Below are 24,949 nucleotides of genomic sequence, written 5' to 3'. Positions count from 1 at the left end.
ATGCTTCTATTAGATATAGCGTGTGTCACTCACCTCGTGGGACAGGGCCTGTAAACACTTCAAGAGGAGGGTCTGATTCACTGCACACACACTAACAATTAGGAGTACATGTTGGGCAATGGTTATAAATTATCTCACCCTCAATAAAGTGACTCTGAATGATACAGGCTGAAGTTTTGTATACTGATGGAGGAGAACTCTAGAGCTCATCTTTGTGTGATGACCGTATATATACCGTATATGCTCGATCAGAGGCCGCTCTTGTATAAAGGCCGCACTCAAATAGTAGCCTCCCTTGCTAGCAAAATGAAACATTTAGTAGCCGCTCTCAAATAGTAGCCTCAGTGAACTTTGACTCTAGCATTTCTACACGTGGCAGCCAAAAAAATTATTACTAGCAGCTAGCTACATGTACGTAGCTATGAGTAGCAGCTTGTTAGTGCTTCACAAAGACTTTCTCATGGCAGAGTTCAAGTTTATGCAGGTGAAAACAACTTTTGATGACAAACTAAATTATCTGGAGCTAATAAACGCCGCTCTTGAACAGTGGCCCCTCTTGAATTGTAGCCTCCTCTTCCAGCAAAATGAAACATTTAGTAGCCGCGGCTCCTGATCAAGCATATACGGTAGCTGTAGTACAGTTGAAATATTCCAACAATACCGGAGCTGTACAAGTTGGTAGCGTGGCCGAGCGGTCTAAGGCGCTGGTTTAAGGCACCAGTCATTTCGATGGCGTGGGTTCGAATCCCACCGCTGCCACTTTTTTTGCAGAACATCAAAATGTAAAAACTTACATGTGTATTCAAAATAGTCATAATCATGTACATAATGTTTTTAGATAAAACACAAAATTTAACATTCACACACAATAATTTTTTTAATCATTGGGTCCAGTGAAAAATTTTCCTGTGTTAAAAGAATAAATTTTTATGCAGAAACATACTTATATATAGCTTACCTATTTGAGCGCTAACAGCTTGTGCTAGTTCAATTGATGGAGTCTCGAGAACATGTGCACAGAGAGAGTGTGTGTGTGCGGTGACTAACAGAGCAATGCATGATCCATGTACCTCCCCTCTACCACAACTAGCCACAGCCGACAGTCCCCAGCGGCCCAACTCCTATAGAGAGATAAGAGTGTCAATTAATTATATGCACAATAATAGCTAGTGTACTAACCTCCCGTGATCCAGCAGCTAGTAACAATAGCTCAGAAGCAGCCACTGATACAATAGCACTCTATAGGGAGACATGGTGGTAAGGAAGGTGAGGCCACTGATATAATAGGAAGGTGAGGCCACTGATACAATAGCACTCTATAGGGACATGGTGGTAAGGAAGGTGAGGCCACTGATATTAGCACTCTATAGGGACATGGTGGTAAGGAAGGTGAGGCCACTGATATAATAGCACTCTATACTCAGTCCCTCACTTGTGTTGGTGTATCTGATGTGAGCACACGAGAGATGGACCTGTCAATGACCTCTTGAGATGTCTACAATAACAACTGTAGTAGTGGGTAATGAGACACAACAGCCTACCTCACACACAGCCTACCTCACACACACAACAGCCTACCTCACACACACAACAGCCTACCTCACACACAGCCTACCTCACACACACAACAGCCTACCTCACACAACAGCCTACCTCACACACACAACAGCTTACCTCACACACAGCCTACCTCACACACAGCCTACCTCACACACACAACAGCCTACCTCACACACAGCCTACCTCACACACAGCCTACCTCACACACAGCCTACCTCACACACACAACAGCCTACCTCACACACAGCCTACCTCACACACACAACAGCCTACCTCACACACACACAGCCTACCTCACACACACAACATCCTACCTCACACAACAGCCTACCTCACACACACACAGCCTACCTCACACACAGCCTACCTCACACACACAACAGCCTACCTCACACACAGCCTACCTCACACACAGCCTACCTCACACACACAACAGCCTACCTCACACACAGCCTACCTCACACACACAACAGCCTACCTCACACAACAGCCTACCTCACACACACAACAGCTTACCTCACACACAGCCTACCTCACACACAGCCTACCTCACACACAGCCTACCTCACACAACAGCCTACCTCACACACACAACAGCCTACCTCACACACAGCCTACCTCACACTAGCCTCGATCCCAGGCCGCACTTCCCGCTAGGGAAGTGGGCCTGGTATCGACTGCTTGCGCATGCGCTAATATCCCCCCCGGTATCTGGGGGCTTTGGATAACATCGTTTATGCTCAGTAAAACTATGACATCACAACGAAAGGAAGTGGATTGAAGGAAGTAGATAGAAAGTTCGATTGAAGGTTTCTAGCCCATCGGATAGCATTCTCTGATAGCTACCCTTAGCCTGCTATGTTAACAAAAGACTCACAGCCTGCAACAGTGTGGATGACGATCGTCTGAAAGGAGTGACGGCTGATAAGAGCCTATATGGACAGGCCACGCCCATTTAACACTAACTTTGGTGAAAGTCTACTATACTACTGCTACTGATTCTATCAGAAGAAAATAGCAGTACAACAAACCTACACAGCTCTGTTTCTAGCTAGCTAGCTATATAGCTCTGTGTATGACTTTTAGAATATTTTCTCTGATGTATCCAGTATTATAGAAATATTTACGGGAAAAAATCCAATAATTTGGCGCATGCGCAAGCAGTCGATAGCAGGCCTTCTTTCAAAGGCCGGTGAAGGAGGCTAACCTCACACACACAACAGCCTACCTCACACACACAACAGCCTACCTCACACACACAACAGCCTACCTCACACACAGCCTACCTCACACACAGCCTACCTCACACAACAGCCTACCTCACACACAGCCTACCTCACACACACAACAGCCTACCTCACACACAGCCTACCTCACACACACAACAGCCTACCTCACACAACAGCCTACCTCACACACACAACAGCCTACCTCACACACACAACAGCCTACCTCACACACAGCCTACCTCACACACAGCCTACCTCACACACACAACAGCCTACCTCACACACATCCTCCTTACCCAGATACGCAACACAGTACTCAGTGCTGCAGCAATATAATTATAGTAACTTCAGCTCCATTGGTCCACTAACGGATCCCTAGTGTTAACGTACCTAGTTCCAACAGTTTGTATTTTATCTGATGGTCTCCTCTTGTGCTTACGCCCACTCACTCCAGCTAATTCATCATTCTCCAGTTGTCTTTGCAGAATAGGCAGGAACAAGCAACCATCAGGCAAGTGTTTCTGTAGGTAGCTATATATACACACAGTGGAGGTGATGGCAGTACCTTGACTATAACAAAGTCAGTGCTGTCTATGGAATGAGCAGCGAGGAGTGGCTTCAACTTCCCACGACTATTTCCATGAACTGGTGTACCACACACCTCATCCAATACATCCCCCACCTCCACACCAGCCTGCAGGGGGTCCCTCACACACACACACACACACACACACACACACACACACACACACACACACACACACACACACACTTACTTGCTCCGCTAGACAGTCCTTCTCCAGCTCAACAACTAGCGCCCTATTGTCCACATAACTAGTGAGAGTTATTACATGGATTCAAGGAAATGCCAAAATGAAAACATCGCTACTACCTTAATAAAGTGTTGAGTGTTTTGACGGGTGCTATGGAGATGGACTGCACGACTGGCAGTACCCAGGTCTCATCTAGGAAGCTTGAGTTGGAGAGAGTGAGTTGGAAGTCAACATTGGTCACTTCAAACAGTACAGCCATCAGTCTGTCTGTGTGTGAGTAGCTGGTCAATATACACCCACACCCACCCACACACACACACACACACACACACACCTCTCAGCGCTGGATCACCGATAATGCTGTCATTAGAATACCAGTACTGTGGAGGGGGGTGGGCTAGAGGTCAGAGGTCATTATATGTGTACACACCCACCTGTGTGAGCCTTTTATTAGCGGCAAGGTGTTCTATAGGAACAGAGATGAGCTTCTGGTTGAGAGCAACTCGAATGAAGCAACGTCCAGAGCCAACAACAGAGCGACACTACAAAGAAGGGAGTTAGGGCAGAGAGAGAGAGAGTGGTGTGAGGAGGGAGGTAGTTAGGGCAGAGAGAGAGTGGTGTGAGGAGGGAGGTAGTTAGGGCAGAGAGAGAGTGGTGTGAGGAGGGAGGTAGTTAGGGCAGAGAGAGAGTGGTGTGAGGAGGGAGGTAGTTAGGGCAGAGAGAGAGTGGTGTGAGGAGGGAGGTAGTTAGGGCAGAGAGAGAGTGGTGTGAGGAGGGAGGTAGTTAGGGCAGAGAGAGAGTGGTGTGAGGGGGGAGGTAGTTAGGGCAGAGAGAGAGTGGTGTGAGGAGGGAGTGGTGTGAGGAGGGAGGTAGTTAGGGCAGAGAGAGAGTGGTGTGAGGAGGGAGGTAGTTAGGGCAGAGAGAGAGTGGTGTGAGGGGGAAGGTAGTTAGGGCAGAGAGAGAGTGGTGTGAGGGGGGAGGTAGTTAGGGCAGAGAGAGAGTGGTGTGAGGGGGGAGATAGTTAGGGCAGAGAGAGAGGTGTGAGGAGGGAGGTAGTTAGGGCAGGCAGGTACCTTTCTGGACTTGGCCACTGTTAGTACAACCTCTCGTAGTAGTGGGTTCTCCCTGCAGTGTGTGCGGGGGCGTGTGTGAGGGTGGTGTGTGGTGGTGTGGGTGGACCTACTTCTGATTAAAGTAGTAGTCCTGAAGTGGCTCAATCCAGGACCAGTAGTCTTGTTTGTTGAATCCAAACCAAGTGTTGGGTTCTGTGTATATACGTGCATGAGACCACTATATTAAAAGAGCGCTCACTCTTTAGTCCGTGTCTGAGAATAGCCTCAAGTGTTTCACAGAGTGGAGTGAGGTGGTCACTATTGTCCACCACTGGGCAGTCAGACCCCCTCAACCTCAGTACAATACCTACCGGGGAGGATAAGACATTGTTAATGATCAGAGCTATATAGAGCTAGACCTCTGAGCTCCTCCACTAGTGTGTGAGTCTTCACACTGCTCTCTTCGGTGGCTAGGGACGGGAGGGAGCGCTCCATCACTGCAGCTAGCTAGCTAGCTGTAGATGTAGCTTAAATAGCTAGCTAGCTAGTATATACAGGTATCACAGCTAGCTAGCTCTCAGTGTGTGCAGTAGAGGGCCAGGTCAGCCCCGCCCCCTTCCATACATGACTATAAAAACAACGTTGCTGTTTGCAGCAAAAAAACTTTCTAAACTTTCTATCTAGACATGTATAGTTTGGGCAGTTGTTTTCTAACAGTTGAGCCTGTACATGACAACGCCATGACTTGGTACAATCGCTGAAACAGATCCACTCATTTTCCCCATATCTTTGTGTGTCCAGAGATCCTTGACATCACAGGAGAGGCTGGCGTCTAGTCCAATAGCACTCCACTCCCCAGTAATGGTCACAGAGGACAGGCCACGATTGAACAATATAACAGCAAATGATGACTTGCTTGGAGCTATAGGCTGTAACTTTCCAGCCCACACTTCAGAGGTTCCATTGACCATCACCTTCTTGCCTTGAATACCAAGAGGGTCTTGGTTCACTGCAATCACTTCACTGTTGGTAAGAATATCGAGAGTATCTTTCGACATATTTCGAATATCACAGCCAATCAGAAGAGGGCTTTTCATGAGACACCAGAGACTGAAGTGGGATTGATACTCGGGCCCAGTCATTCCACCATTGCCCACCTCGAGCATGTCTGGGTCATTCCATCCACCAGGCCCAGCATAGGTAGCCCATTCATTGTTGAGGTCTGCACGGCTGATCATGCTGGCCCAGTTGTCTTTAATGTCTGGAGTGGTCCTCCAACTGTTCCCAACGTCTCCTGCCCAGGTTGCAGGGTTGTCAACTCCCCACTCACACATTGAGTAGAATATGGGCCGGCCTGTAGCGTTCAGAGAATCCCTCATGATTGGATATCTAGTCTCAGGTTTACTCCCAGCACTGTGACAGTTATCATACTTGAGATAATCAACTTTCCATTCAGCATAACGATTTGCATCTTCCTTCTCATAACCCAGGGACCCAGGTCTACCAGCACAGGTCTTATCCCCTGCATCACTGTACAGGCCAAACAAGAGACCTTTGCCATGGACATAGTCTACCATTCCTTGGAAGTCAGGAAAGGCTTTAGTGTCGGGTTGGACAATATTGTTGCTGTCTCTACTGGCAGCCCAGCAATCATCAATGTTGACGTACTTGTAGCCAAAACTGCAGAGAAGATATAATGTAACTTAACTTTCAACAATTAACAGTCATTTGCACTGACCTAGCTAACTTGGTTGCAATGAGAGCATCAGCTGTTCCCTCGATAACCGCTTGGTTGATGTTGCAGTGGAAGTGGTTCCAAGAGTTCCAGCCCATCTGAGGAGTGCGGCCCAGGCCATTGTCCAGCCCGTACACACCAGCCGCACTGGCACACACAAGCAACAACACAGCAAAGGTACACATCGAGTCAAGGAGATCTGTACTGTATGCAGTCTAGTCTCACATTCACATGACAAGGTGAGCTAGGGGGCGGGGCTCGTAACTGACATGACGTACCTCACTGCACTGCCAGCGCAGCAGAAACTAGTCTACTGTAGCTACATGTAGCAGGCCGGCTGGGCAAGATGGCTAGTGGTGGAGGAGTTGGTTTAGTGGACGTTAGCATCAACTACCAAGGCAATCGCACCGTGCTCCATCTTGCCAAGAACATTAAGGTGGGTCATGCCATTGAGAAAGCTGCTGAAGCCTTCAAGATAGAGCCCGGAGGTCTGACATTTCTCTATCATGGAAATGAGATCACTGATGACATGTTAGTCGGGGTGAGTGGCTGGACTGCACTAGTCTCGCTGTCACACTCTCCTCTGTAGGATGCTCTCTGCAAGGCTGGCAATGTGACAGTCATTCACCTCATCTTTGTCAAGGACAAGAAATCCACCACAGCACGTTTCCAGGCAGCAGCCGATGATCAACCAAGACGTAAGACCCTGTACTAGTTAAGACCCTGTACTAGTTACCGTACTGTACTAGTTAAGACCCTGTATTTTGAGTGCTTCGCAAAAATATAATCGCAAATAAATATCTATACCAGTACTTGGTATGACATCACTAGGTTAGACTCATTCACAACAGTATACCGTACTGTGCTTAATAACAGTGTACATTATATACACAGAGAATGTGTACGCTCACTGCAAGAGCTGCATGGGTCTCGTTCAAGCCAGAGAGGTCCTGACATGCCCCAAGTGTAAAAAGGTTTGTTCCTTTACTCCATTTATCAGCTGATTACTGTTTGTACTGCTACAGACCAAGTTCCAGCGAACATCGGCCCAACCATTGGACCACTTTGCACACGAGTTGTCACCGGCCCTTCTCATGGGACACTGTACCGAGTGTGGAGAGGAAGATGTGCAGGTGACACCCACACACACACACACACAATGTTGGGTTTACCTCTTATTTCGTGCAGGCATCGGTGGAGTTTGAGTGTGCCTCATGTGTGGGAGCAACCCCAGACAAAGTGGGTCCATTGAGACAAATCAGAGACAATGTCTTCCAACTGCCCTGCATGAAGTGTGGACTCAAGAGGTAGGGGACACCACAAGATCAGCATTGTTATATTGTTAGTAGTCACCAGTGTACTGTGTATCTGTTACTAGCCCCTCGATTATCCCCCCCAGGGAGATGGTATTCAGGATGGCTTGTTCCTCACGTCATACCTTTTGTACTGACTGCTTCAGTGGCTATTGTCAGTTGAAGTTCAGTGCTGACAAGTTCCAATTCTTTGACAACATGGGCTACTCCATCTCCTGTCCTGGTCCAGGTAACCCCTCACCACGCACACACGACACACACACGCCCCCTCACTATACCCCTCCCGCCCCCTCAATCAGGTGCAGACTGCCAGTACACTCCAGTGCCAGACCCACACCACTTCAAACTAGTGGATGAGGATGAAGTTGGTTTCGTACGTTGACCCCCTCCAACCTAAACCACCACAGTATATATATATAACTACTCTCTCTTTGCAGTACAAGAAGTTCATCAACAAATCTCCCGAAGTCATTAAAGCGTCTGGCTACAACCTGCTGTGCACACGTTGCATGATAGAGATAGATGTGTCAGAGAGTAAAGAGCAGACTGTGACTGAGCCTGCCGGTGCTGTGCCTAGCTCCACTGGACTCAAGTGAGACCCTCTCTCTCTCCCTAACCTAGCTGTGACCTTACATGCATTGCTACAGGTGGTACCAGAAGCTGCTGGGTATAAAGCCATCAGCACCGCCTCCTCGAGTGCGTAAGAGGACCTCATGCAGGCAGTGTGGACTGGGCTATTGCATTGGATGCAAACAAGTGTGGCACGAGGGGGACTGTCTGCCACTCAACCAGACCCTCAAGGAAGAGGAAGGAGTGAGTGCTACTATATTAGGTGTGATCAGTTGATGACTCCCACTTCCAGGCATTCCAAATTGACCCTGTCAAAGCAAAGGACAGTTGCTGGCCACAAGATCGCAACTAAACTTATAAACTAGTTTTTAGCTTGTTTTGTAATGTATTCGATAATTTAGTGAGGACCCTTCTTTTTGTATCAAACAACTGTCTGTGTCTTTTTTGCCCTCGAATTAGAGCTGCGGCTGCAAGCAAGCAAACGGTGCCCTCTAATTATAGCCGCGACCAGGCATAATTCCACACATGCGCACTGACTAGTAAAATGAACCCACATGGCTATCTACCATTGAGGAGGCTAGTGTGGAGACTGCAAGGAGGCAGGAGGAGATGGATGGGCATGGTGACTGGGAGCTGGGGTAGGTACTATCATATAATAACATTCATCAGTGTGTGTTTACAGAGCGTAAGAGGTTCTACCGTCACGTGAGTGTGTACCGGTGTGAGGAGAGTGGGCGGTATGGGATCAAGTTAGATCATCGCAACCTTCGTACTCCATTACAACAACTGTTCCTGGTGCCCTTTGAACCCTTGGCTCTGTTAGCAGCACAGGAGTGGGATGGGCAAGTGGGTGTGGTCAACCCATCCCTCATGCATGTAACGTCCATGTGCAACACTCTACTAGACAATCCTCGATTAGAGACTAGGGACACACTAACAGAAGAGCTTGGAGCTTTCCTGGAGTCTGACACATTGCGGTGAGGCTCTAGCTGTGTGTACCCTGTGTGTGACACATTGCGGTGAGGCTCTAGCTGTGTGTACCCTGTGTGTCTGACACACTGCGGTGAGGCTCTAGCTGTGTGTACCCTGTGTGTCTGACACATTGCGGTGAGGCTCTAGCTGTGTGTACCCTGTGTGTGACACACTGCGGTGAGGCTCTAGCTGTGTGTACCCTGTGTGTGACACACTGCGGTGAGGCTCTAGCTGTGTGTACCCTGTGTGTCTGACACATTGCGGTGAGGCTCTAGCTGTGTGTACCCTGTGTCTGACACACTGCGGTGAGGCTCTAGCTGTGTGTACCCTGTGTGTCTGACACATTGCGGTGAGACTCTAGCTGTGTGTACCCTGTGTGTGACACACTGCGGTGAGGCTCTAGCTGTGTGTACCCTGTGTGTCTGACACACTGCGGTGAGGCTCTAGCTGTGTGTGTGTGTGTGAGTGTGTGTGTGTGTGTGTGTGTGTGTGTGTGTGTGTGTGTGTGTGTGTGTGTGTGTGTGTGTGTGTGTGTGTGTGTGTGTGTGTGTGTGTGTGTGTGTGTGTGTGTGTGTGTGTGTGTGTGTGTGTGTGTGTGTGTGTGTGTGTGTGTGTGTGTGTGTGTGTGTGTGTGTGTGTGCGCGCGCGCGCGGTGAGGCTCTAGCTGTGTGTACCCTGTGTGTGTGTGTGTGCAGGGCTAGGTCCAGTCAACCTGACACTCTGGTAGCCATGCAGGAGAAAGAGTGGGACCCTGTCATTAACTGGTTTAATAAGAGGTGAGATATACAACACTGTATATTGTCCTGTGTGTGTGTTCACTCTGTGTACAGGTTTGGAGTGAGAGTGGCTGCCTACACATCCTTACTGCCCCCCACTGTCCCACCGAGCAGCCTCGCTACTGTAATGCCATTCATTAGAGAAATGAACAGATGGTCTTTTACTGGTAAATCAGCTGTGAATACCATCCATATCAGGTTACTTATTTACTCATAAGCAGTAGTGTCAGCTGATGGCATTGTGTCTGAGTGTGCGTGTGGTGTTGATATTGTAACAGCTTGCATTCACTACCTGGCCTGTTATTAATCAACTGCCTACTGACTTGGCAAAGCTGTTAAAACACTGTTAACGATTTGTTCAACACCAATTTACTAAACAAGTATGGTATGTATTGATGGTAATTTGTTGGTTGACAATCCAAACCAGTAACAACCTGTTAATAATGAATTATCCCAATGTTAGGTTTTGAAGTGTGTGTGGAAGCTTGCAAGTCTCTCATTCTCTCATGTGCTGTGTTTGAGGGTAGACTAGGACCAGAGGCTGCAGCAGAGCTAGCTAGACTGGAGGTACGCTACCAGGTAAGCCTCACACACACACACACACACACACACACACACACACACACTACATCTGCTCATGTGTGTGTCCCTCTACAGACTGGACAGTGGGGAGAGGTGGAGTGGCAGCATGGCCTCACACACACACACACACACACACACACACTACATCTGCTCATGTGTGTGTCCCTCTACAGACTGGACAGTGGGGAGAGGTGGAGTGGCAGCATGGAGTGGACCAAGCTGACCTTAGAGCTAGGATAACTGCCGGACTGGCAATGCACCAACTAACTCTCTAATTAGATTAGCCTGTGTATTAAACACCTGTTGTGCTGTTCAAGATACAACCTGCCTTATTATTGTGCTGAGTCAACAGGGGTAGTCCCTCAAATGTGTGGGTGTCTCATATAAGAAGGTGTTGATTGCCCAGCAACTGGTGCCGGCCAGCTTCTTCCCTCAAGCAAGCTAGCAGCTGATAGCCTCCAGCTGAACATTATCCAGCTGACCTCTCCCTAGCCCTGGAGACAGACACAACACAAAGCAACGTGAGTTACTACTGCACGGCAAAAAAGTACCGCATGTCAGTACGTACGTCCAGTGGTGCATTTTGCTAGCTTGAGCTAGCTAGCTACTAGCCGTGTTGTATAATATGGTTGGTTGGTTGCTGCAAAGCGCAGCCTGGACTGTATTGCAATTGCTTGTAATTATTTATAAGTGTATTTGTCTCTCCCTTGCAGAGCTAGAGATGTCATGCTGTCAGTATGGACGACGTGGGCTACTGGAGACCATTACTAGACTGCCCAGTCAAGGATGGTACTATGGGTCCATATCACAGCTGCAAGCCGAGAGGTTGCTTAGCAACGAACCCAGCGGAGCTTTCCTAGTACACGATTCTGTAGACACCAATTCAACTACTGAACTTTTTACAATTACCTTCAAAATTTCGAATCATTATGGCTCTGTTCGTGTTGACTACGCTAAAGGCTACTTCAGTTTGTGTATTGCCGACCCTGGACTACCACTCTTCAAGACTCTCATGGATTTGGTGTCATTCTGTTACCACCTCTCCACTGTACAGAAGCGCCCTGTGTGTGTACTGACCGGTCAGTCTGGACAGACACACAATGTCCATCTCTACCTCACTAAGCCAGTCTCTAGACACAAGCAACTTCATTCCCTTCAATTCCTGTGCAGAGATACACTCCACAAGTTAGTCACTAAAGACAAGTTGGAGCGATTGCCCTTGCCCAAACGATTGCTCGAGTTGTACGTATCTCGTAACCCGTTATTTGATGAGCAGTTGTTCCCTTGTGAGGAGAGTGGCTGGTTGGACACGGACACTCTGAGTCAGAGCAGTGGATCATCACGCAACTCTCTAGCCCTGGACACTGCAGGCAACCACTAGTAGGAGATCATTGTATGTGTATGTGTGTGTTATAGTTATCAGATAGGTTCATTTGTATTCAATTCTGCTCCCTCCAAACACTGGCTTAATTTGTATTATTTTATGTTCCCCATTCCTTGTATTCATCTGTCATATCTCAGTCATCACCATGTCCTCTCATCTGCACAAGTAGTCGTATATTGGCTGTAATAATAATTATGTTCAATTGCTCTTGTCATTCATTGCATGTGGGAGACATAGCGTTGATATTTGAATTTCAATACTTGCTTTTAGCATGCCCATTTAAGTGGGGATACTGTTACAGTGTTGTTGACAGCTAACAGCTGATTGAATTTAGAGGCTGTATATTACACCCATTCAGAGATTGCACTTACACGGGCGGATGCCATGTCTATAGCTGTGAGTGCCCCAATCAGCTGTTGTAATGGATGCCAATACATTAGTACGTTGGCAACTAAGTTGCATTCATCCACTCCAATAATATCATTATTATAGCTTAATTGCCAGAGCAGCCAAACACAGCCTCAACATGTTCTGTGGTGGCAGGCTCATGATCAGATTACACATGCAATGTACAATAATTATAATAATTATGCTCAACATTGTTTTTATACCCTTATATCCAATAATGGTACCAAACACATAATCATGACTACCCACTATAGCTAGTTAGTGAGTGTGTGTTCACATCTGCTGCACCTGTGGGACTGTGCTCTGGTAATAGCATTCCTTTGTTTGGCCACAGCTCATTCATAGCTAGAGTGTTGTGGTCAACAGGACTCACTAATGTGGTACAGATTGCTCTGTTGATGTGTGCAATGGTCCAGACTCACCAACCACCACCCTAACCTTAACCCACTGTACAGCACACGCTACATGTACTGTATTGGGTCAGCTAGACAACACAAGAACCCAGCAATCACTCAATACACATATTGAATACACTACTCTTATAGCTAGCAGGTTTATATTCCAAACTTGATATTCAAAGTTGCAACAATAGTTCACATGCACTGTATTATAAAACACACAAACATTTAAGGGGAGTCAGTCAAAATGGATCTACTAGCTATGACATTGTTCTGCGAAGTTTTGAAGCTAGTTCAGTTGCACTGGATTTGATCCGTCTCAGATGCTTGGTCATGAGCTTCTGTTGGAGTAAAGGATTATCGATATCTAAATCTGCCAGAATCTGTTTATTCTCCTTGAGGAAGTCAGTAGCTCTGTGATCAGATGAACTAGCTCGAGTAGATAGTTCATTCAGAGCAATTGTACTCTCTGGGATCTTGAATAGAGGCAGGGTCAGGTTCCTCCTCTCCACTGCATTAGGGTTGTCAAAGGCTGAGCGCACCGGGGAGAGGATGGGAATGTCTTCACACGGCACGACACACACTCCACACAAGTCATTAGAGCTGATGATGTCATGATCAAAGATAGTCAGTAAAATAACAGCCCCTCGAGTTTGAAGCAACTCCCTACTGGCAGGCCTGTGTATGTGTGTGTGTGTGTGTGTGTGGGCATAATTAGAAACACTAGCTAATGCATCAATATACACAGTATACTTCATAATAATTGACTCACATGATGATGTCCTCATTGAAGATTGGATTTAGTGTCTTCTTTTTGACGGGAGTCTTGTGTTTCTTAGAGTGTGTGTGTCCAAAGTGCCATGGAGGCGTGAGAGTCAACTCAACAAATGGATCACTGAGTCCTGTATACAGGAAGAGGCGCTAATACAGTGGGCGGGCTGAAACACGCAGGCATTGTATATACTGTACAAGCTAGCCCTGTCACCTGATGTGTCCAGTCCTGGCAGCTTGTTGGCCTGGAATAGGTTGACCTCAATGACCTCCGTGTCTCCATGGTAACCCACACTGAGTAACACCTTGCCGTACTTGTCCTCTCCTGAGTTGATCAGAGCAGTTTGAATATCAGCCAAATCAGAGAAAAATTTCAAGATCAGTTTGTCTGTTGGTAGGCTGAGAATATCAAGCTGATATTGAAGTGCCTGTAGAGACAAGGGACACAGTCACTACTGCACTCAATATGCCATTCTCGTGTGATTCATATAATGAGTAAGTAGCCTGCCTTGTAGTTGTCAGTGTCCAGACACTCTAGGTCCAGACCATTACCATCAGAATAGAATAGCTCTCTAATACTGTGCAGGATGAACCTGAGCTTGGAGTAGTACTGACTGCGATTGCTACTCTTCTTGGTTGAATCAGAGACTCTCTGGAGACAGTCACTGGACATGCACCACATGTCTGACAATATGCTGGAGTATGTATAGGAGGGCATGTGTAATCATTATTTGCTGTATAAGTGACTTACAGTTGGAAGACTGGAGTGAGGAGATGGTTTCCCAATGTCTGGAGGTTACTAGCCAAGTAGCTCATGAGAGGGTCTATCATCTGTAGTCATGGATACAATCAATACACACAGACATGCACTCTCCCCTCGCCATGCAGTACCCTCACACGCCCACTCCACCCACACACTCCACACCTCTAGACTGGTAGTGGGCGTCTTCCTCTCAACAATGGCCTCAATATCTGCTGTTATATCAGGGCTCATCTGAGGGAACATTTTTTACAATTCGTTATATCTTAGTTAGATACCTTGGAAATGATTTGACAGATGATGCTGGCTATTTTGGTGCCAATGTCCTCCCCAGCACTTTGAATGAGTGTCTCCATCACCTCCTTGGAGTGAGTCTGAATACCTTGCTCCTCTTCTGTTAGTTTCTTGCCACTCTGTTCCAGTGAGTGCTCCTTCAAGTGCTTGACTATCACTGTCTTGATGTGTTGCATATTGTTCAGCACTATGCTCAGCTGTGCGTGTGTGTGTGTGTGTGTGTGTGTGTGTGTGTGGGGGGGGGTTGTAGTTGAACATCTTTCAACAGCCATAACTTCAGTATCGTTGATCCAATGTTAAAAATTATATAAATTTCTGAAAGCTTAGAAAGAGACGTTTCAAATGATGTGTTGCAATCCAAAATTTTTTCGGCCTCGGACCATGGGCTATCCATGGTATTGCCAAATTGGCAAATACTTTTATATCTCAAATAATTATGATTTTTGATGACACCATTTGAAGTATTTTTTTCTAAGCTTTCTGAAAATCTTAAAAAATTTGACATTGGATCCACAGAATTCTTATGGCAGCCGAAAGAATCCCCAAACCATCGATGATGATGCTAGTTTCTGATCATACCTTCTCAGTTGCCCTGAAGCGTCCTTGTTGGTTGAACATGTCCTCTGGCCTCAGGCGATTGTACACCTCAGACACGTAGAATAGAGCACACTCACATACACTTCTCACCACCGAGATCTTGAAGGTAAATGCCTCTGCTTTAGCTGGCCACTCCAACTGCACACGGTACAACACATGATTGTAATTACAGCATTTTTGAAAAGCTGTAACTTTAGTTCTGTTCGTCCAATAACATTACAATTTCTATAGGCCTTTCAGATAATTATGTTAAAATCAAAAGTCTATTTGGGCATGTTTATATCCCGTTCCAAGTTTGGGTTGATCATACCATCATCTGACAGGCTTCTTCTAAGCTTTCAGAAAATCAGAAACCGTTGAATTTGGACCATCAGAACTCTATAGCAAAATTAATGTGCATACCTCATCACTGAGCTTCATGAGGAGGGTCAAGAAGCTGTGTCCATCAACAGCAGAGGAGGAGTACTGAACATCATCCGTCACTTGGACCACTGTGTCCAGCTCAATGGCTTTCTTGATAAGTGATCTGCATCTCTCTGTGGCTAGGTTTATCCACTGGTTGACTTTACTCTGAAACCATGTGTGAAAGTTGGCAATCTTCAAATGCTGACGATGTCTGCACAGAGAGAAAGAGCCAGTCAATAATACCAAAGGCTTGATAATAAGTACTTGTAATTAATGACTGACTCTTTTGGAATGCTTTTCTTGAGTTTCTTGATCTCCTTGATTGCCCTGTACACCTCATACGTGGTGACAGCATCGGGGCTCTCTCTGATCTCCAGCTTGGACATGGCCTCCAACAGAATCTGCATGCATGCATGGAGGGAGGGAGGGAAGTAGCTAGTTGGTGGGAAGCTGAAGCATGCATGGAGGGAGGGAGGGGAGGGGAGTAGCTAGTTGGTGGGAAGCTGAAGAAGCTCACCAGTTTGTCCATAATGAGATAGAAGTGAGTGAAGTAGTCTACACCGGCTCTGTGGGGGGTACAGTGTGTGTGTGTGGGGGGTCATTGTGTGTGTGGGGGGGTCAATGTGTGTGTGGGGGGGGTCATTGTGTATGCGTATAGTGGTTGTGTTGGTTGACACACCTCTGAAAGATGGGGTTGATGTGTTGCAGAACTCTCTTGCAGTGGTTGAGAATGTGCTCAATGAGACCCTTGAAGGCAACCAGCTGCATCTCAGGTGTCTGCAGCACATGGAGGGGGTTACGTTGTTATCACTCTTTCTTCCCTGAATGTATTTAGGCTAGTCACATATAGGAAGACTATGCTTCTATAAATAGCTTAATAATATTGAAGTGTAGCACTGACATTCTGATCAGGCATGAGGTTGGCACAGAGCACGAGGCACCAGACGGGCACAGCAACTTGAACACACTTCTCCAGTAGTTGTGACAGACTCCGCTTCTCTTCAGGGATCCGTTCCACGAATGGAGCAAAGTCGTACAACTGAAGCATAATGCTATAGTGTGTGTGTGTGTGGGGGCGTGTGTAGGCGTGTGTGGGGTGGCGTGTGTAGGCGTGTGCGTGTGTGTGTGTAGGCGTGTGTGTGGGGGGTGTCATTGATTCTGAAACGGAAATTCACTCCCAACAACTTTGAATGGCAATCAAAAGTATATTTTTGGGCCTGTTTTTGCTGATAATACAATCATCCACTGGTTGAGTGTGTGTACTCACTCCACGCGATGCTTGAGTCTCTGGAGGTCCTTGGGGTCCTTGATGTTGAGCACAGTGAGATGGTTCTTCAAGACCTCCTCAATGTCCAGTGCCAGCTCACCAAGGTCTGTGATCAACACAGCAATCTGGAGGAGGGTCAACAGTGTAACTACTGATTGTAATGGTTCACAACTGATGAATATGTATAGTACTACACACTTGACTAACGTTACTTAGCCACACCCACCCAGTCATAGTGTGACACCTCCCCCTCAGTGTAACCCAGTGCTTCTAGAGCTGCTATCTCCGGGGCCAAGGCTGATATCCTCTGAATGAGGGAGGAGAAGGTTGACATCTTGACAGCAAACATCCGATGGTACTTGATCAGGATAGACAAACGACTGTGTGTGTGTGTTCACAATGTGCCTTGTGTGTGTGGGTGTGGGTGTGTGCTTACATAGCTGCCTTGTGTGCTTCACCGAGTCCACTGAACTCTGCGTGCTTGTCCAGTAGCTTCTCTGCCTCCTCACTCAACTCTCCCCTCCACTTCCTCCGATACTGACCCCCCACACGACCCTCGTAGTTCACTATCCCGTGAGTGAGCTGCATATGCTCCCACATGCCAACCTAGTGGGTTGAATGTGCAGGTCCCTAACTCTCGACTACAATACTTACTTCTAGAGAAGTGTTCTTCTTGACTTGCTCCACTGACAGGTCCACGATGATAGAGCCATAGGGACTCTTCCCTGAGTGAGAGAAGAGCTCCATCTCCTTACTCTGCACTTGCTCCAGACTCCACAGAGAGAGGAAGGCACGTCCCATGTAGTCATCAGTCTTACGGAGGTCATGCACAAAACTGAGGGAAGGGAATGGTGTCCATACCAATTATGTTATTATAGGGACACGGTCATACAGACACACACCCACCCACTCCACCCACACACAGTACACCCACTCACTGTAGAATGCCCTTGACCTTGGTGGGTGGGGCCATATCCTTGTCACTGTCCCACACCTCAGCCACCAGCATCTCACGATCAGCACGACCCATCCTCCTGAGGAACACACATCAGTCTATAACACTATACAAGTCATTTACATCTCCTGCACATGTTAGCACGGGATAATAGCGCACAAGCTGACACGCCCACACACTTCCACATCATTAGATTTCCCTTGGCCAGACGACGAGGCTAATATTGCTAGCTACACACACCCATGCACACACCTCACACACCCACACACCTCACACACCCACACTCCTCACACACACTCACAGTTCGAGAGTCTCATTCCAGCGAGGGTTGAGGGTGGCCTTCTGTACACTTGTCACCCGTACCTCTCCAGTGGGCATGACTCCACCCTCTCTCTTCCAGTCAAGGAGATTCTCCCTCCTCACAATATCCTCTCCCTGACGCGTGGCATCAATGATTCCAATGCGAACATAAGGGTCACTCTTGCCTGAGGGGGGGGGCAAGAAGTGTGCATAAGGGTCACTCTTGCCTGAGGGGGGGGCAAGAAGTGTGCATAAGGGTCACTCTTGCCTGAGGGGGGGGCAATAAGTGTGCATAAGGGTCACTCTTGCCTGAGGGGGGGGGGGGGCAAGAAGTGTGCATAAGGGTCACTCTTGCCTGAGGGGGGGGGGGGCAAGAAGTGTGCATAAGGGTCACTCTTGCCTGAGGGGGGGGGGGGGCAAGAAGTGTGCATAAGGGTCACTCTTGCCTGAGGGGGGGGGGGGCAATAAGTGTGCATAAGGGTCACTCTTGCCTGAGGGGGGGGGGCAAGAAGTGTGCATAAGGGTCACTCTTGCCTGAGGGGGGGGGGGGCAAGAAGTGTGCATAAGGGTCACTCTTGCCTGAGGGGGGGGCAATAAGTGTGCATAAGGGTCACTCTTGCCTGAGGGGGGGGGGGCAAGAAGTGTGCATAAGGGTCACTCTTGCCTGAGGGGGGGGGGGAAAGAAGTGTGCATAAGGGTCACTCTTGCCTGAGGGGGGGGGGGGGGGCAAGAAGTGTGCATAAGGGTCACTCTTGCCTGAGGGTGGGGGCAATAAGTGTGCATAAGGGTCACTCTTGCCTGAGGGGGGGGGGGCAATAAGTGTGCATAAGGGTCACTCTTGCCTGAGGGGGGGGGGGGCAATAAGTGTGCATAAGGGTCACTCTTGCCTGAGGGGGGGGCAATAAGTGTGCATAAGGGTCACTCTTGCCTGAGGGGGGGGGGGCAAGAAGTGTGCATAAGGGTCACTCTTGCCTGAGGGGGGGGGCAAGAAGTGTGCATAAGGGTCACTCTTGCCTGAGGGGGGGGGGGCAATAAGTGTGCATAAGGGTCACTCTTGCCTGAGGGGGGGGGGGCAATAAGTGTGCATAAGGGTCACTCTTGCCTGAGGGGGGGGGGCAATAAGTGTGCATAAGGGTCACTCTTGCCTGAGGGGCAATATATGGACCACTCCACACACATGTAGGCACACATTAGGTACCCTCGATCAAGGGAGCTGGTATAATTAGCTATTTACATTGACCTATGGGCGGCATTTCTCTACAGCAAGCAATAGTTGGAATGTGCTCTTACCATTGGCATCCTTGGCCACTAGTCCAGAGCCACTCCTCACTGCATAGGAGGGAGGGTCACTAGTATATACAGTACACTAACAGTGAGCTTACCAGTACACACAAGCTTCAATTCTGGTTTCTACGGGGAAAAAAGTGGTAAAGAGATGCACATACACCATTGTTAGCTCACTTCTTGTGTGGATGCCTTCCTCCATTGCTGTCTCACTGTGTCATCATCCGTGTCAAACACCTGCATACATAAGCACACACACATAAGCACACATAAGCATACACATACAAGCACACATAAGCACACAAGCACACACATAGGACACTGGTCATAATAGCATGTGAGTACATGTGAAGACTGTACACACAAGCGTATGTATATATGGTATACCTTGAGCACATACTCCGCTAGCTGTTTGTTAGTGTCGTCGTTTGGTACCTCCCTCATGTTGACGACAGTTGCCAAGGCAATGGTTAGTGTCTGTTTGATCTATGGAACAAAAAAAAATTAATAATGTTCAGCCATTGCTGCTTGGATAGATTATCTGGAGGTGAGATAAACAACTTCCGAACAAATTCAGAAAATCAATTCACAGATAGTTTTTCAGTATGAAAGGAAACACGACAGCTTTTCCTACACCCACACACACACACACACACACACACCCACACAACACCCACACACACAGACAAAGGTGTAGACATAGACACAATTTGCTAAGAAGATAATTACATGCCGACACTTGATTGGTCCACTTCATGTGTAGCCTTTAGTCCAGGCTATGCAAGTATATGACTAATAGGATACACACTGTCAAGCTTTAGTTATAGATGAACACAATCCCATGGATTGAGAAGATCGTACAAAGACGACTACGTATATTACTGATTGCTATTCTATAAGGACGACTACTGCTATTGCTATTCTACAAAGATGACTACGGTGTACCCACCATGCACACAGTCTGTACAGTGCACCCACCATGCACACAGTCTGTACAGTGTACCCACCGTGCACACAGTCTGTACAGTGCACCCACCATGCACACAGCCTGTACAGTGCACCCACCGTGCACACAGTCTGTACAGTGTACCCACCATGCACACAGTCTGTACAGTGCACCCACCATGCACACAGCCTGTACAGTGCACCCACCGTGCACACAGTCTGTACAGTGCACCCACCATGCACACAGCCTGTACAGTGCACCCACCGTGCACACAGTCTGTACAGTGTACCCACCATGCACACAGTCTGTACAGTGTACCCACCATGCACACAGTCTGTACAGTGTACCCACCATGCACACAGTCTGTACAGTGCACCCACCGTGCACACAGTCTGTACAGTGTACCCACCATGCACACAGTCTGTACAGTGTACCCACCGTGCACATGCACAGTCTGTACAGTGTACCCACCATGCACACAGTATATACGTATGATGATGTATAATACCTCACACTCAAACTGTATCTCAAATGGATCAGCAGGAGGTAGGATCACTCCACTGGTACTCCACATGCTAGTAGGGCGCAGCTTGCGTTCCCTCCACTGGAGGTGCTCGTTGGTGTGTGCCTCTAGCTCGGCTATAGCTAGTCGCAGGAGCTCCTCTCGCTCTAGTTCAGATTCAGATAGCTTCCTCTGAGGGGCTAAGAATTGGATACTAGCTGAGCCAGTGGGGATCACACAGAACTCATCATTGTCAGAGCTGGTTAGTTGAAGTTCCTGTTGTTCACAGTATTCAGCAAGTGTGGTTGTGTCTTGTCGTGTGTAGGATGGTGGTGGGGGGAGGTCTTGGGCACTCAACTTCCTCTTGTTTTTAGGTCTGAAGATCTGCCATGCTGATGCAAATGATTTGTGAAGATTTAGGAAAGAGGATGTTTTGCGTGGTGACTCTTTGTGTGTGGCTGGAGAGAGATCAGTGTGACTGTTAGAGACACCTTCACTAGAGGGTATCTTGTTAGAGACACCTTCACTAGAGGGTGTCTTTGTGTAAGCAGCTTCTATTTGATGGATAGGAAGAGGGACTGCAATATCAGGAGAGGACAAAGGTCGTGGATGGCCATAAAGGTATTTTTTTCTCACAAACGTACTGTTTTGCGCTTCATTCAAAGCATCACTGGCTGATTTAACATGGTTGCCAAACTTTTTCCTTAGCAAGAATCGCGGTACAAAGTCAAAGTCAGTTTCTTCTTGAGCCTCAGTACTAGCCTCGTGCAATGAAGGATTGCTACTTAAAGAAATGGAAGAGCTCGAGTGTGAAAATTGCTGCAGCTGACACAGTTCTGAATATTCGAGATGTTCATTTGATGAGAATCCATCTGATTTAACGTGCCTCAGGGTGAGTGTATTCATGGGACACACTTGGTCAACCATGTCATGAATGGTTAGATCAGGTTCTGAGCAACTGGCTGTATGGAAGCCATCAATGGGAGCTCTGGTATCTACTGGCGATGTGATTGCTCTGTGTCGAGATAGCAGGTCTCGCAGTCCAGGTAGCTTTCGTGGAGATGTCTTCTTTTTAAACATTGCTGACATTAATTTTCTTACTTTGTTATTTCTAGCTGATTTAGTTTGCTTATGCATGCACTGTTCTCTTATAGTCAGAGGATTGAGTGATGACATCACTTCCTATAGCTGTAGGGACACACCAAACGCTCTGCTTGCATAGTAGCTTCTGTATTACACAACCTGAGAGATATCTATAACATTGTGCTCATACACCACATTCACTAAGTATGAGTATCCCCCTGGCTGTGGGTTGCTCAGCACTATAATAGCATGTGCTACTGCACTCATGTGATGCCATGACATCTGGTAGACTGTGTAGGAGGCGTCAGAGGAGATACTGTCAACTGTCTAGTATAACAGAAGTGAATGGCCAGTACTGTACAACAACCAAGAGCTGCCAAACCACTACACACAACCACTATATGAAACCACTATATTATTGACACTATAAGTAGGTCCAAGGGCTGCTCTCACTCACTTTAGATGGTTCCTCTTGTCCCTCATAGAACGAGGTATCCCTGGCAATACCAATGGTGAATGTGTCATCATCATCTGTATCGTCACCATCATTGATGGTAGGTAGAGAGGACCCTGATACACTGTGCTTCTGTTTCTGCTGCTGCTCCTAAGAGAGAGAGAGAGGGAGGAGATAAAGAGAGGGAGGAGGAAATGCAGACAAACAAAATTTTTACTCACGAGAGCAATTTTTTACCCTAAGAAAATTACCCGCTATACGGTGTTTCCTCTGGCTACACCAAACCTAGTCCACTGTTCGTGTGTGTCATGCAGCTTGACAATCTGTTTATCAACAGTGCTACAAATTCTACTGTTCAAGTGATCTTTCCCCTCATCCACTACTCCAACAGCTAGGGCACTGCACAATGCCAGGGGAAGGTACTGCATCAACTGACAGTAGAGTATATGCTACTATACTGTAGTAGTCTATAATGTGAGCACAGAGTATGGAGGTATCTAAAGCATCACATCAGTACCAAGGGCTAGTACGTAGACTTCTCTTACCAGTATAGCAGACTCTATGATGGTGGAGGCTTGTCTCTCCGCCAGTGGAGGGGGCGTGTCCGTCGCATCAGAGCCACGGATTAGGCAACCACTGTGTGTGTGTGTGTGTGTGTGTGTGTGTGTGTGTGTGTGTGTGTGTGTGTGTGTGTGTGGGTGGGTGGGTGGGTGTGTGTGTGTGTGTGGGTGTGTGTGTGTGTGTGTGTGTGTGTGTGTGTGTGTGTGTGTGTGTGTGTGTGTGTGTGTGTGTGTGAGGTATGTGGGGGTGGGGCTGCTCTGTACAGTGTATGGGGATTATCCATATGCAATCTGCTATTGCCTCCCAATGAGTGACAACATCACACAACACTGGGGGTGGTGCACAGTGACAACATCACACAACACTGGGGGTGGTGCACAGTGAACCCTCTAATCACACAACACTGGGGGTGGTGCACAGTGAACCCTCTAATCACACAACACTGGGGGTGGTGCACAACATCACACACAGTGAACCCTCTAATCACACAACACTGGGGGTGGTGCACAACATCACACACAGTGAACCCTCTAATCACACAACACTGGGGGTGGTGCACAGTGAACCCTCTAATCACACAACACTGGGGGTGGTGCACAGTGACAACATCACACACAGTGAACCCTCTAATCACACAACACTGGGGGTGGTGCACAACATCACACACAGTGAACCCTCTAATCACACAACACTGGGGGTGGTGCACAACATCACACACAGCGAACCCTCTAATCACACAACACTGGGGGTGGTGCACAACATCACACACAGCGAACCCTCTAATCACACAACACTGGGGGTGGTGCACAACATCACACACAGCGAACCCTCTAATCACACAACACTGGGGGTGGTGCACAACATCACACACAGTGAACCCTCTAATCACACAACACTGGGGGTGGTGCACAACATCACACACAGTGAACCCTCTAATCACACAACACTGGGGGTGGTGCACAGTGACAACATCACACAACACTGGGGGTGGTGCACAACATCACACACAGTGAACCCTCTAATCACACAACACTGGGGGTGGTGCACAACATCACACACAGTGAAACCTCTAATCACACAACACTGGGGGTGGTGCACAGTGAACCTCTAGAGAATGGCACCACCCTAGCTACAAGCTAACAAGGGAGTGCCATGGTATGAGGTCACACACCCACTGTGTGCTTGTACTAACATCTCCCAATACAGACAATGCCCTGTACTAGCTATATGCAGTGTACTGTAGTCTGTAGCTATGCAGTGTACTGTAGTCTGTAGCTATGCAGTGTACTGTACTAGCTATACAATTCAAAGGTGCGAAACTGTTTCTATTAATAATTGACACCAGTTCAATAATTATTGTAGGCTCAAGAGAAACAGTGTAACTACTGAGCACACTAGCGGCTGAGCACACTAGTAGCTGTGCACACTAGTAGCTGTGCACACTAGCGGCTGAGCACACTAGTAGCTGTGCACACTAGCGGCTGAGCACACTAGCGGCTGAGCACACTAGTAGCTGTGCACACTAGCGGCTGAGCACACTAGCGGCTGAGCACACTAGTAGCTGTGCACACTAGCGGCTGAGCACACTAGCGGCTGAGCACACTAGTAGCTGAGCACACTAGCAGCTGAGCACGCTAGTGGCACACTAGCGGCTGAGCACACTAGCGGCTGAGCACACTAGCGGCTGAGCACACTAGCAGCTGAGCACGCTAGTGGCACACTAGCGGCTGAGCACACTAGCAGCTGTGTACACAAACCAAGCAGTGCAAGTGTCTGCACACAACATGCACAAGGCTAATTAACATATAAATACTTGTGTGTGGATGTGCAGCTCCACTGCATGCAATCTCAGAGCTCATGCAATCTCAAAGGCTACCTGTCCTTACTTTGGTTTGGGTGACAAGTTTTTGATCTCATAGATTCTCTTACGCACTGACAGCGATCGAACAGACATCTCAGCTCAACTTAAAAATAAATTATAAACAAGCTCAATTAAAATGTGGGCAAAGATCGTCAGT

At 47.7% G+C, this 24,949-nt stretch overlaps 6 protein-coding genes and 1 non-coding gene across 9 annotated transcripts in view; 4 read left to right on the top strand and 3 right to left on the bottom strand.

Annotated features, from left to right (window-relative positions):
- LOC135351436 (uncharacterized) overlaps positions 1–5,244 on the bottom strand; it is a 5,896-nt gene extending 652 nt beyond the window's left edge. Inside the window, exons 1-17 of the mRNA XM_064550423.1 lie at positions 5,034–5,244; positions 4,874–4,981; positions 4,746–4,827; positions 4,636–4,687; positions 3,997–4,104; positions 3,897–3,942; positions 3,682–3,829; positions 3,566–3,623; positions 3,355–3,483; positions 3,180–3,310; positions 3,066–3,111; positions 1,433–1,495; positions 1,180–1,239; positions 959–1,121; positions 752–759; positions 139–309; positions 34–91 (exon numbers count right to left, since the gene is read on the bottom strand). Coding sequence (XP_064406493.1) covers positions 34–91; positions 139–309; positions 752–759; positions 959–1,121; positions 1,180–1,239; positions 1,433–1,495; positions 3,066–3,111; positions 3,180–3,310; positions 3,355–3,483; positions 3,566–3,623; positions 3,682–3,829; positions 3,897–3,942; positions 3,997–4,104; positions 4,636–4,687; positions 4,746–4,827; positions 4,874–4,981; positions 5,034–5,109 — 1,507 coding nt within the window. The 5' untranslated portion in view covers positions 5,110–5,244. The remainder of the gene's footprint in view (positions 1–33; positions 92–138; positions 310–751; positions 760–958; positions 1,122–1,179; positions 1,240–1,432; positions 1,496–3,065; positions 3,112–3,179; positions 3,311–3,354; positions 3,484–3,565; positions 3,624–3,681; positions 3,830–3,896; positions 3,943–3,996; positions 4,105–4,635; positions 4,688–4,745; positions 4,828–4,873; positions 4,982–5,033) is intronic.
- On the top strand, positions 678–759 carry Trnal-aag (transfer RNA leucine (anticodon AAG)). The gene has a single exon. It is a non-coding gene; the product is annotated as a tRNA-Leu (tRNA).
- On the bottom strand, positions 5,244–6,597 carry LOC135351563 (uncharacterized). Its single transcript, XM_064550605.1, has 2 exons — positions 6,353–6,597; positions 5,244–6,294 (listed from the first exon to the last, which is right to left on the bottom strand). Exons 1-2 carry the CDS (start codon positions 6,532–6,534, stop codon positions 5,325–5,327), a joined length of 1,152 nt encoding a protein of 383 aa, XP_064406675.1. The 5' UTR covers positions 6,535–6,597; the 3' UTR covers positions 5,244–5,324.
- Positions 6,598–6,633: 36 nt separating this feature from the next.
- Positions 6,634–8,687, top strand: LOC135351560 (E3 ubiquitin-protein ligase parkin-like). The gene is made up of 10 exons (XM_064550603.1): positions 6,634–6,890; positions 6,939–7,047; positions 7,244–7,323; positions 7,375–7,482; positions 7,538–7,656; positions 7,749–7,891; positions 7,962–8,035; positions 8,100–8,254; positions 8,310–8,475; positions 8,525–8,687. Exons 1-10 carry the CDS (start codon positions 6,696–6,698, stop codon positions 8,582–8,584), a joined length of 1,209 nt encoding a protein of 402 aa, XP_064406673.1. The 5' UTR covers positions 6,634–6,695; the 3' UTR covers positions 8,585–8,687.
- A 30-nt stretch (positions 8,688–8,717) lies between these two features.
- On the top strand, positions 8,718–10,902 carry LOC135351566 (ATP synthase mitochondrial F1 complex assembly factor 2-like). 2 transcript variants are annotated; one of them, XM_064550610.1, is made up of 6 exons: positions 8,718–8,870; positions 8,915–9,209; positions 9,900–9,980; positions 10,035–10,147; positions 10,444–10,559; positions 10,736–10,902. In XM_064550610.1, the coding sequence occupies exons 1-6, from the start codon at positions 8,777–8,779 to the stop codon at positions 10,835–10,837; spliced, it is 801 nt and encodes a 266-aa protein (XP_064406680.1). In that variant the 5' UTR covers positions 8,718–8,776; the 3' UTR covers positions 10,838–10,902. The 2 variants fall into 2 exon arrangements, with proteins under 2 accessions (XP_064406680.1, XP_064406679.1); XM_064550609.1 differs by having other exon boundaries at positions 10,638–10,902.
- A 25-nt stretch (positions 10,903–10,927) lies between these two features.
- On the top strand, positions 10,928–12,151 carry LOC135351569 (suppressor of cytokine signaling 6-like). Its single transcript, XM_064550613.1, has 2 exons — positions 10,928–11,083; positions 11,276–12,151. Exon 2 carries the CDS (start codon positions 11,284–11,286, stop codon positions 11,941–11,943), a length of 660 nt encoding a protein of 219 aa, XP_064406683.1. The 5' UTR covers positions 10,928–11,083; positions 11,276–11,283; the 3' UTR covers positions 11,944–12,151.
- Positions 12,152–12,907: 756 nt separating this feature from the next.
- On the bottom strand, positions 12,908–24,941 carry LOC135351530 (protein unc-13 homolog D-like). Of its 2 annotated transcripts, XM_064550540.1 has the most exons (26): positions 24,818–24,941; positions 22,916–23,006; positions 22,374–22,520; positions 19,773–19,871; positions 19,563–19,622; positions 19,484–19,511; positions 19,392–19,430; positions 18,103–18,286; positions 17,785–17,880; positions 17,501–17,681; positions 17,283–17,452; positions 17,073–17,226; positions 16,847–16,971; positions 16,481–16,631; positions 16,259–16,356; positions 16,097–16,145; positions 15,862–15,980; positions 15,577–15,790; positions 15,157–15,312; positions 14,562–14,774; positions 14,449–14,517; positions 14,275–14,354; positions 14,032–14,218; positions 13,738–13,951; positions 13,525–13,654; positions 12,908–13,430 (listed from the first exon to the last, which is right to left on the bottom strand). In XM_064550540.1, exons 1-26 carry the CDS (start codon positions 24,883–24,885, stop codon positions 13,013–13,015), a joined length of 3,540 nt encoding a protein of 1,179 aa, XP_064406610.1. In that variant the 5' UTR covers positions 24,886–24,941; the 3' UTR covers positions 12,908–13,012. The 2 variants fall into 2 exon arrangements, with proteins under 2 accessions (XP_064406610.1, XP_064406609.1); XM_064550539.1 differs by lacking the exons at positions 22,374–22,520; positions 22,916–23,006; positions 24,818–24,941 and adding an exon at positions 20,840–22,089.
- Positions 24,942–24,949: the final 8 nt, after the last annotated feature.

This window comes from Halichondria panicea, chromosome 17, assembly GCF_963675165.1.
Source record: "Halichondria panicea chromosome 17, odHalPani1.1, whole genome shotgun sequence".
Classification (NCBI taxonomy): domain Eukaryota; kingdom Metazoa; phylum Porifera; class Demospongiae; order Suberitida; family Halichondriidae; genus Halichondria; species Halichondria panicea.
Note: the sequence above shows the minus strand (reverse complement) of the source record. Positions and strands in the feature narration are given on the sequence as shown.